Source organism: Propithecus coquereli, unplaced genomic scaffold, assembly GCF_000956105.1.
Source record: "Propithecus coquereli isolate 6110/MARCELLA unplaced genomic scaffold, Pcoq_1.0 Scaffold11, whole genome shotgun sequence".
Lineage (NCBI taxonomy): Eukaryota > Metazoa > Chordata > Mammalia > Primates > Indriidae > Propithecus > Propithecus coquereli.
In genome coordinates, this window is record NW_012134969.1 from 7,149,487 (window position 1) to 7,160,887 (window position 11,401).

At 38.3% G+C, this 11,401-nt stretch overlaps 1 protein-coding gene across 1 annotated transcript in view; it reads left to right on the top strand.

The window, feature by feature from the left end:
* Positions 1-7,051, top strand: part of GTF2F2 (general transcription factor IIF, polypeptide 2, 30kDa) — a 30,998-nt gene extending 23,947 nt beyond the window's left edge. The window contains exon 3 of the mRNA XM_012648579.1: positions 6,400-7,051. Within this exon, the coding sequence (XP_012504033.1) occupies positions 6,400-6,519 (120 nt within the window). The 3' untranslated portion in view covers positions 6,520-7,051. The remainder of the gene's footprint in view (positions 1-6,399) is intronic.
* Positions 7,052-11,401: the final 4,350 nt, after the last annotated feature.

Sequence of the window (11,401 nt, forward strand, 5' to 3'; positions counted from 1 at the left end):
GTTTATTATGGAACAGTAACATTTTCCATTTTAACTACCTATATGGTTTGTTTCAGCCTTTTTTTATTGCTTTTTACCTCATTTCTGGATGAGGTAACAATTGGGGTGAATTTAGTAACATATAACCAGTTGAGTCAAGATTGTATGTAAGGTATTGCTTAGATAAGAGCAATATCTGAGATAGGCACCCAGTAAACAAAATTGGGCATTTATTTATATACAGAATTTACATAGAATTTTCAATTAAGCAGTAGGCCACAAAATTTATATTTATTCTGAAAAAAATGCCCTTAACCAATAAAATCTCCATCCCCATCCTTTCAAATCTCATTTGATTTTAAAGAGGTAAAGTAAATTTTTAAGCTTATTAACTGCCTTGTGCTGGTTTCTTTATTAAGTTCCTGAACAAGCTAGAAAGATTTGTTTTTAGGCTTGTCATCCTATGTAAATAATTTCCCTTAGGAAAGAAATCATTTTCTTGAATTGGTCTCTGCATTTGAGAAAACAATACTCTTGATTTGAATGAGTGTTCGAAGCCTCCCATTTCTCTGCCTCAGCAGGTAGATTCAGATACCAGAGGATAAGCCAACTGGCAGAGGACCTTATAATGCTAGCACTGGTTCTGTATTGCAGCATATAGAACCATTTCTTCTTTTTAGAATGTCCCGAGACAGATACTTTAATTATGGATTAACATACAGAGCCAGCCACTGTTTATTGGATGTGTCACTTTACCCAGATAATTTGGTAATAAAAACAGTCATGTTAATTTGTTGTTATAAGCTAGAGAGGTCTCCTTTTTTCACCCCCAATTTAAAACCTTGATTTTCAGGATAAATTATACCTTTTTTTAAGTGTACATTTCAGTGGACAATAGTGTATTCATGGAGTTGTGCAATCATCAGCACAGTTGATTTTAGAACATTTTTATCACCCCAAAAAGAAACTTCATACCCATTATCAGTCACTCTCCTCTTTCCCCCAGTTCTGTCCTCTCCCACAAGGCAACCACCTATTCTGGACATTTCATATAAATGGAATCATATAATATGTGATCTCTTACAACTGGCTTCTTTCACTTAGGCATAATGTGTTTTCATGCTTCATCCATGTGTGGCTCATATCAATACAGTCATCCCTCAGTATCAGAGGGGGATTGGATCCAGGACCTCCTGCAGATACCAAAATTGGAGGATGCTCAAGTCCTGGATATATTATAAAATGGCATAATATTTGTACATAACCTACACGCATCCTCTCGTATACTTTAAATCATCTCTAAATTACTTATAATACCTAACACATTGTAAATGCTATGTAAGTAGTTGTTATACTGTATTATTTAGGCAGTAATGAGAAAGAAGCTGTACTTGTTCAGTTTAGTACAAAGGCAGTTTTTTTCTGAATATTTTCAGTATGCCATTGGTTGAATCCATACATGTGTAACCCACAGATAGGGAAGAATGACTGTACTTCATTTCTTTTTTTATTCCCAAATATATACCATTGGATGGATATACCATATTTTGTTTATCCATTCATCTATTGATGGACATTTGGGTTGTTTCCACTTTGGGGCTATTATGAATAAAGCTGCTATGAACATTCATGTACAAGTTTTTATGTGAACATATGTTTCCATTTCTCTTGGGAGTGGAATTGCTAGGTCTCATGGTATTTCTGTTTAACCTTCTGAGGAACTGCCAGATTGTCATACTCTTTTTTTAGTCCTTAGACAGTGAATTTTTTTTTTTTTTTAAGAGATGGGGGTCTCTCTACGTTGCCTAGGCTGAACTCAAACTCCTGGGCTCAAGCAGTCCCCCCACCTCAGCCTCCCAAGTAGCTGGGACTACACCCCGCCTGGCTCTGACAATGAGGACTTTCATCTGCCACTGCCCTTTAGTAAAATTTTACTGTTTTTAAATATTTTAAAGGCAAGTAATATTTCTTCCTTGGGAATATTAGCTAATTTACTGCAAAATTTCTTTTAGTAAAATATACACCTATGGGTCTCCTTGCTTGCCATTTTTCAATAATATTTTCAAGTAGACTAATAATAACTACCAATCGATATTTTCTTGTTCTTTGTACATTCAAAACTGTACCTCATACCAAATGTACTAATGGTAGTTGCCATGTTTCTAAATGCAAGAATTCTTTTGCTTTATATTTCAAAAGGAATTTTATTGTTTTCATCTTTATTGTTTTGAATATCTCCGATTATATTTTCCTAGTTAACAATTTCTAAATTAACTGTATATAGTCAGTATATATTAGACTATATAGAGTCTAAATTAAAATATATATGTGTGTGTGTGTGTGTGTGTGTGTGTGTGTGTGTGTAATATTTGTTGTTGTTGTTGTTCCCAATTGGAAGCCATTGTATCCCAGCCTTGGAATAAATACCTTTTAATATTCCAAGATTGTTATGTTCAGAATACAAATAAACTAATACAGTTTAGAAACATGTCTTTTTAAACAAAGTTAAAAATAAACGTTTTGGTCCATAGGAAGTAAGCTTTGTTTTGTTTATCTGGAATATTCAAACATGTGAAGCATTTGTCAGTGCCAGATAGAAGAGGTGTTACTAAAGTGAGGTAATTTACTAGCACAAAAATATTAATGCAATAATCACTTTTTCAAGATTTGGATTAGGTAATAGAGTAGGGCTTGGGGGTTGGGGTAGGGCTTGTGCTTTGACTATTTCATTACCCATTTGACTGCTTCTTCTCAAAGGGAGTTTTCAAAGGGAGGAATTCAGCCAGTGGGACCCTGGGAGGAAGACGGGGTGGGGTCTAGTGGGGAAGGGGAAGTGAAAGCAGAAGGAAAAGAGGAGAAAAATGCAGAGATGGTCCCAGTCCCTGTTCCGGAGAAGTCACCAGCCTCACCTTCCCTCTCCTGTTCACAGTTTTCTCTGTCCAAAGGAGCAAAAACATCTGTTGCCTTTGTTCACATTTTCTTCCTAATGTGTAGTTTATTTTTTAATGGAAGAATTTTGTGCCTTGGAGTCACTAACATCTTCATCAGTAAGCGCTTTTGTTCTGTTGATGTCTCTTAAAGGAGTCGCAGTCATTCACACAAAAATCACATGAAGATGAAATGATAAATTTGAAAGTATTACAGAACTGAAAGATGCCCTTCTTGTCATTGGATCACTTCATAAAAAGCATTTAGTGCATTTGTCCTTGGTGACTGCATTAATCAATGCCATCTTTTGTGTAGATTTGCATATTCCATCTAAACTTTTTTGGGAAGATTTGTGACTAGAAGCCTAGTAGGGTCAAATTATTAGCATATCAGTAGTTGGTGATCAGCGCCCTGTCAAAGGTGTATGTTTTTAAACAACTTCTAAGAATTTAGATGTAATTGATTTATTATTACGTATGTAATGCTTATCACTGAAATGCCTGATAAAATGAAATGCAGATATAAGTCCTCCATTTGGTTGACAGAGCAGTAGAGAAAAAGATGGTATGAGAAATGGTGGGGGGTGGAGGGAGGGAAGGAAACAGAAAAACACTAAAATAGCAGGCTCCTGTGCCTTGTAACTCTACATAGGTTTGTCTCAGTCTTGGGAAAAAAATAGGAAGTTGATCCATAGGTTTCTGGCTTTTTGGCCACCACAATTTTATCTTGACCCGTAAATGCTAACAACATCCTAACCACTTGACCTCTTTGGTCAAGTGTGTACTGTGCCATTTCCTTCCAAAAGCTGTGATGTTCTATCCCTTTTTTCCTCTGCATTAAGACTTGCTGTAAATTCTCTCCCACACATCTCTTTGATGAAGAATTGCTGGACCTGAGCCAGTTTATTCAGATCTTGTGCTGCAGCATGGCACATAGTCTATAATGAGAAATATCCCCAATCCTGTGTGACATAAAGGCAATCTACTCAGTTCTAGAATCTTGTTTAAAATACAGGTGGTTAGACAAAGGATTAAATTGGAAAATCACAATGTTTAGAATAAGTGAAAGGAGGAGAACTTGTTTTTCATGATCTCTGCACATAATTGCTGTTCAAATGATCAAATATCTATCCTCAAAGAACCTAACATCTTTATGCAGGCTGAGTTAGGTACCCCTTCTCAGTGCTCTTATAATACCCTGTACATATACCTTTATTACTATATAATTGCCTTCTTATATGCCTTTGTTTCTGCCCCACCCCCATCCCAATCTTAAACTGTGAATTCTGTGAAGAAGATGGGTGTTTACCGTTCTACCTGGCATATTGTAGCTGCTGGAATAAATATTTGAGTGAATACATAAATAAAGGAAAATTAGGTTACCAAGTAATTTTCAATTCTGGTAGAACCTTTAAAATCTCCTCCTCAATTGGCATTGTCTGCAATAATATTTTAGCACTATAATACAGATTTCAGTAATAAATGTCATTCAAATTCAGGTAGTACAGTTTAGTCAGTAAACTTTTGTTTCTCAAACTGGGTCACTGCTTGAGTTCTAAAAATGAAGTAGAGTTCAAATAGTCTATTTTTATGGGCCTTCTTAGTGATCTACCTCTTACCCCACAATCCTCTTAGCTGCCTGTCACTCTTAAGCACACCCTATTCGCTCCGCATCAGTACACCAGGTCTCTGTGATGTGCAAGCAGGCACTAGAATAGGAACACGTGGTTTAAGAGGAGAGTGAGGTATGTAAATAAAGGATTATAATATAGTATAATAAGGGCTATCACTGAAGTATGTGCAGTGCGAAATGTAAATCTAAGGGGTAAGGTTGTTAGGAAAAGTTTCTCTGAGAAAGTGATATTGAGCCTGCTCTTAAAGGATGAGGGATTCAGATTTGAGGAAAGGGGATAAATATTACAGGGAAAGAAAACAGCAAATGGGAAAAACCCAGAAGTACGCAGATACAGAAGTGACAAGTATGTGTAAGAGGGAGTACTGGAAGATGAGGCCAAAAGAAGAAGGCAGGCCCAAGCGGACGCCTGTGAAAGAGTTTGGACTTCAACCTGTAGGCCAAAGGGGAAGTCACTGAAACATTTTAGACAGAGCAATGGCATGATTCTCACCGTCTCTATCCATGTCTTCTGCCCTTTAAGGACTTGCTGACCTGTTTTTTCCCTATCATCACTACTACGTTCTCTGCTAGTGCTTTGTGCCTACTCCCCTGCCAAGCTAATTTGTTTGGGTAAAGTGGTCCTAGCTTGCAGTTTGGAACATCCTTTAGGAAGTTTCCCCACCACCACCCCCAAAAAAGAAATCTGTGCCATGGCTAGATATTGTGACCCTAATCTCATTTTGTTATTTGACAAATTGACAGACTATGATTATCTCATTCCATTTTTATTGTTGCAAGGAACAAAGAGTGATACCTTGGTGTATAAAAAATATTCTACATAACATACTAGATTACCAAAATGAAGGTAGACTACACATGAAAGCAACTGAATTTGTATACTGCAGACTTTCTTAATATTTTGAGTTTAACCCTTTTTATGATTTTCGTTTTCTGTGCCTAGATTATAAATGGACACACTAGACTTGAAGATAAAAGAGCTTATTTTCTGTCGGGCCACCAAAATGCTCCTGGCAATTGCTCTTTTCATTTTTGACCCATTGCAGTGCATGCACAATTGTGTGATTGTTTGTGCAACAGCATCTTAGCCAGTCTCATAATAAACCATTCTTTGGAATTTTACAAAGATGTCATTCTTGGCACCTACACTGAGAATCATTTGTGCCTAACCCATCATTTCCCATTTATGAATCTTGTTCAATTAGAAAGTAGTTTATGAACAGTGTTCCATTTTTTTAACGTAATTTGAAGTAGCAGATGGCAGACGTGCATATTACCTAGATGTCTCAAGCCTTTATGCTTACTCATTCACACAGGTCTGCCAGTGAAGCCAACTGCAGAAGGTGTGGGAAGCTGACAAGCCTCCTGGGGGAACCCAGGGTTCATTTGGTTCATTGCTGCCACCTGCTGGGGCCTGCCTGCTAGAATGGGAAGGCTGCCCTGAGAGAGAGCTAAGCTATCCGGGGCCTTATAAGGAACCCATGTGTAGGTGGTAATCAGCTGTTATGTTTCTAGGTGACAACCTACCCCTAACTGAAAGGACATTATGAACAAAGCGTATCAGTCAGTGTAATGTGGTGTTAGATTATGTTGGTAACACATAATCTGCAATCATGAGTCTCGGAGAACTAAGCCGCACACCAGGGTCTCAGAGATTCTAGAATGTCAGAGCTGGAAGAACCTCAAAGCAGATTTGGTGGAACTTTAGTGTAGTTAAATGAGTTACCTAAAGACTTGTTAAAATTCCTGGGCCTAGCCTGACACATTTTGATTTAGTAGACCCAAGATGGGGCTTGTTTGAATCTTGTTTCCTACCTTTATAATCTAATCCACTAGGGGCTTTTGTTTTGTTTTTTTTAGGGGTACCTGAAGGAAATCTTAAAAGAAATTGGTGTTCAGAATGTAAAAGGGATCCACAAAAACACATGGGAGCTGAAGCCAGAGTACAGACACTATCAAGGAGAAGAAAAGAGTGACTAAGAAGACCCCTAGCCGGCATGCTAGCAGAACAATGAATGCTGAGCAAAGGGCTTGCTGCTGGAATGCTTGAACACCATATGTTAACAGGGGTAAAATAATATTTCCATTTCTCTTGGTAAATTTTTTAAGCCTCTAATTCTTGTAAAGTTTAGTGTTTTTTGAGGAGAAAGAACCAATTCGTTTATAGACTTAACTTGTATTAAACCAGATTATTCACTGGGAATTGGGGTTGGGGGATTAAGAGGGCTTTTCTTAAATATTAGCTTTTAACATGTAAAATTAGGAAATATTTTTTAAATGAGGACTCTCTATCCTTGCTGTATCTCTGAGGAGCTAAGGTTTAATACAGATCCAAGGAGAATAGTCTAGCAAGATAAAAATGGTCAACTACAGAAACTCTTAAAAGGAATAAAAAGGCAAAGTTCCTTATTCTGTAGTTGTCAAAGAACAAAGCTGTCTTTGTTTTAAACAGGTGATCATGTTTCATTTTCATACACACATTAATAAAAGAGAAGCATTTAAATTTGCAGTGGGATGGCAGTTTTCATCATTAGCTTATTTTACCGTAGTGATATCGATATGAGAAATGGAAAAAGGCATGGTCAACTCATGTTTCTGTTTGCTTTTAAAATAATTAGAAACTAAATACCTTTCCAAAATTTCAAGTTATGTCTCCCCCAGTCCGATTATAAGCTCCTCAAAGACTGGCTTGCCCCGGAATCTCACGCCCACTCAGCAGACACATACTGAGCATCATAAGGCAAATGATACCAATAAACCAAAGGAGAGCTGCGGGGGCACAGCTGAAACAGAAAAAGTTCATGTCAATTCCTGGGGCATGAAAATGTTTCTTTTATCTTTCTCTTTAATTCATTTTTAAATAAAAGCAATGCATGTACACGGTCAAATTTTTTTCTAACACAGCATGTTATATATTAGGCAATTCCAAAACGATACCAACAAACAAGACCACTGAAACAAAAAAAGCTTTAGCAAACTAAGCACATTGAAAAGTTGATTTTATACTTGTTCATTTTGTCAGCTGCTTCTGGATGCTTGCCACCAATAAGTAGCAAAAGCCAAAAATTCAAGAAAATGTTATGTAATTAAAGCAAGTAAATATCTAGCCATTGAGAGAAATCATTTTTACATTGTTTGCTTGAAGAAAATAATTCTGAGTGCCACAGCACTAAGAAGATTTTTTATTCTTGCATTCACACTGTAAAATAAAATTCTGATTAAGGAGGGTGTTCTCATTCCCCGCCCCACCTCAGGTTGTCTTATCCTACCTGTTCTGAGACAGGAACCAAACGTGGTTTACATATTACCTTCCAGTTCCTGACAGCTAGATGCTCAGTGTAAGGAAGCCCAGGGAATAATGGTCTGATAAATCCATACAGAACAGAGAACTCGGGATACCTGCCACGTGCTTGGCTCATGGCGTGTATCTCCCCACAAACCTTGTCTTTTTTGAAACATGGTACTGTCCTGAAACAGACTTGTGTCTTCTCTACCCATGTCTTTTGTTTTTGTGGTAACAGTCCCTGCCAGACTGAACGTGGTGGCCGTGCCAGTAGGAGTTTCCAGGGCAGAGCCGTGTCTTATTTGAAACTGTGCTTTGGTGTTTTTATAAACCTGACTTCTTTGGTTTCTTTTAGTTGCCTTTTACCTCATCACACCTGTGCATCTGCTTGGGTCTCTTAAACATTTGTTATCTCTTCAGTAGGGTGGTTAATCTAGGTATTAGACCAGTGCTGTTCCTGACTCATTTTTTGAAATTGCTTTATTTAATATTAAAATATAGCTGTTGGCCACGGTGGAGACTCTCCTTTCCACCCAGGTACCTTTATTTTATTTGAGGACTACCTCATGCTCTGACAAACATGCTTTTGACAGCCAAAGATCAAGAAATAGGAATCCTAAGCCTTTGTAAGCTGTGAATTTGAGAGAGGGGAAAGCTGATAAGGGAGATGCACATCTCTGGTAGGATGTCACATCATAAGAGGACAGGAAGGCCAATTTAATAAATGAGATTGTTAAACTCAACCCAGTCTAGGATGTTTTAACTGACAAAATATAATAAGATTATAGTTGCAGGGCATTGCAAAGATTTGAAATTACATGTTGCCACAGTAACTTCTAAAGCAATACAGTTTAAAAAGAGAACAGATTGTGCTCTATTGTATCATGAGCAGCTCTGGATTTCAGCAGACTTGCAGTTGTTCCTAATGGTCTGTGAACAAATTTCTTTGGAAACTTTATTTTCATCATCATTGCCACATACCCATGAAATAATAGTAAACACTTATCAGGCCCTATGTGCCTAGTAGTGTGTTATGCTCTAAAATATTATCTCATTTAATCCTCAGAAACAATGCTGAAAGGTAGGTAATGCCATTTTATGGAACCATTTCCTGCCCAGCATACATACATCATGAATGCTGGCCCCTCTTTAGGGGAATTCTACCCCTGGGGCGGAATCAGAGTATGCTTTCCCACAATTCCCTCCTCCCCACCCTATCCCACCTCCAAGCCGAGAAAATGGAGCTGACCACAGGCAAAATTGCGAAGGAGTTAGAGTTTGTCTTTGGCATTGCTACTTGAATCCAGACACCCAAACCCCGCTATCCTTAGGATGAAGACTAAACTTCCACCTTTAAAGCCAAGATCCTTTCACTAAAGTTTGAAACTCCTGTTATACTGCAGTTACCTCAGCAGAGAGCATGACCGTGGAGTAGGCTCTATGACTTAGACTTCCTAGGAGTTAAGGCTCCCAGTGGAATGTGGGGGTGGGGAGAGCACTGAAAGGGGAGCAGCCTTGTGCTCAGATGTCACCTGCACAGACCCACTTTTCTTCTCAGTCCTGTGACCATTTTCTCTATCATTCATGTGAGAGTCCAGGAGATGACAAGCTGGCTCTACTTTTGATTCTGTTTTCTTTCTGACATGAGTTCAGAGCAGATTTCTGAGCCTAGTATTTTCATAATGTGTAAGAGGAAGGATCAGAAGTCATTTTTTTTTAACCTCACTTTTCCTAATACTTCCCATCCTTTTTTCTTCTTTCCTCCTTTCCTTGGAGCAGGTACCAGCATCCGTAGCACGGTAATATGATGAAACATCTGACAGACACACCAGCAGTACAAGCCTTTAATAGTTCATTATAAGAAAAGCAGTGGCTTTTATCTGATTGTTAGAAACTGTGTAAGTTTCAAAGGACTTTTCAGATCCAGTAGCTTCCAGTTTAAACTGGATTCTGTTAAGTCATTTAGTCTAAAATTTTAGGGCTTGCAAGAATGATTTTCTTAAAGTGTACCATATTTTAAAATGTTGAAATCTGTATTTAAACAGTCACAAGAGGATATAGGGTTTTTTGTTGTGTTGTGGAAGTGTAAGTTCACCAGAAGAATATGTTGCTGGACTAAAAACTATAATCTGAAAAAAGGAATGAAAAAAAAACTATAATCTGGTGCAGTCATGAAACACACAGTGGCTGTTTGTTTATTTGGAAAGTATAGACTGAGCATGAATATATATGAGGCACTGGGGATATAAGAGCATGAGGCATAAGAAGCATTTACAGTCTAGTGGGAAATGGAGACGTGAATGGGTAACAATACTGTGTGGGTACAGAGGTGTGAACAAATCGTCGCTATCGAGGAGAGTACTCCAGTTCATTCATTGTTGCCATTTATTCTCTACCTGAAACTTCCAATGTTTAAAGCGTTTAAATACAGTAATGTACAGTATGCTTAATCTTAAAACATCGTTGAATATAATTTAATCATTGATATTTCCTAAGACACAAAAGGGTTTATACAGTGCCTCAGACTGATTATTACGAACACACAGCGGATGTCTGTAATACAATGATCTCAATAGAATGTTGAATTAAAGAGTTTACTGGGCAGGTCCTCTTGACATCTAAGCCTTACTTCTGATTACCATTCTAGTGTTTCCTTGAACAAAAGCCTATCAACCACTTTGTCATTTAATCATTCCGTGGAAAACCATTGATGCCCACTGTGAGCCAGGCGCCAGGGGTAAAGGTAATGGGTGTTTGTGATCATGTGCCTCACACACCACCAGTTCTCTGCCTGTGTTACTGGATGAGCAGGAAGAATAATAGTTCATGTTTATTGGACCCTTACTATGTGCCTGGCACCATGCTCAGCATTTGACTCATATAACTGATTTAATCCTCTCAACTACCCTATAACCTAGGTTCTCTTCTTCTCCTTGTTTTATAGATGTGAATCCTGAGGCACTGAGAGGTTCAGGAACCTGCCCAGGGTCATACGGTTGCCAGGGGCAGGGCCACCTTGGCCAGGCTCCTGGTCACGACTGTGTGTTAGATGATGGGTGCTCCACTGCTGTTGCCCACAGCTGTAATTCATCTGCCCAGAGTCTCTTGGGTTTGACTTCTCACTAACTACTGGTGGCAGAGTCTCAAGAGTTATCTTTCCTGAACCAAAAATAATTGCTTCTGGATTCTGCCTCAGTTGCTTTGCCTTTAGAGATTTGGTTTCCAATGCTTATTCAGTTTGTGGAGTTCTTACTTAGGGAATCATGTTCCTTTTTTGCTGTAGATTCAGATGGGGAGATATTTCCCAGGAATGACTGCAAATGGCCAGTGTATTTGATTACTTACATCCAAGACCACCCAGTGACTTCAGTGCCAGCCTTGTGGGAAAATTTCTGGCTTGGTTAGTTATGTTTCGGGGTCGTTGCCAAGGTCCCATTTATGTTTAATAGAAACAAAACACTTCTACATGAGCATATATATATATAAAAACAGAGGAAAAAGGAAACATACCAAACCTTTTTTTTTTTTTGAGACAGAGTCTTGCTCTGTTTCCCGGGCTAGAGTGCCATGGCATCAGCC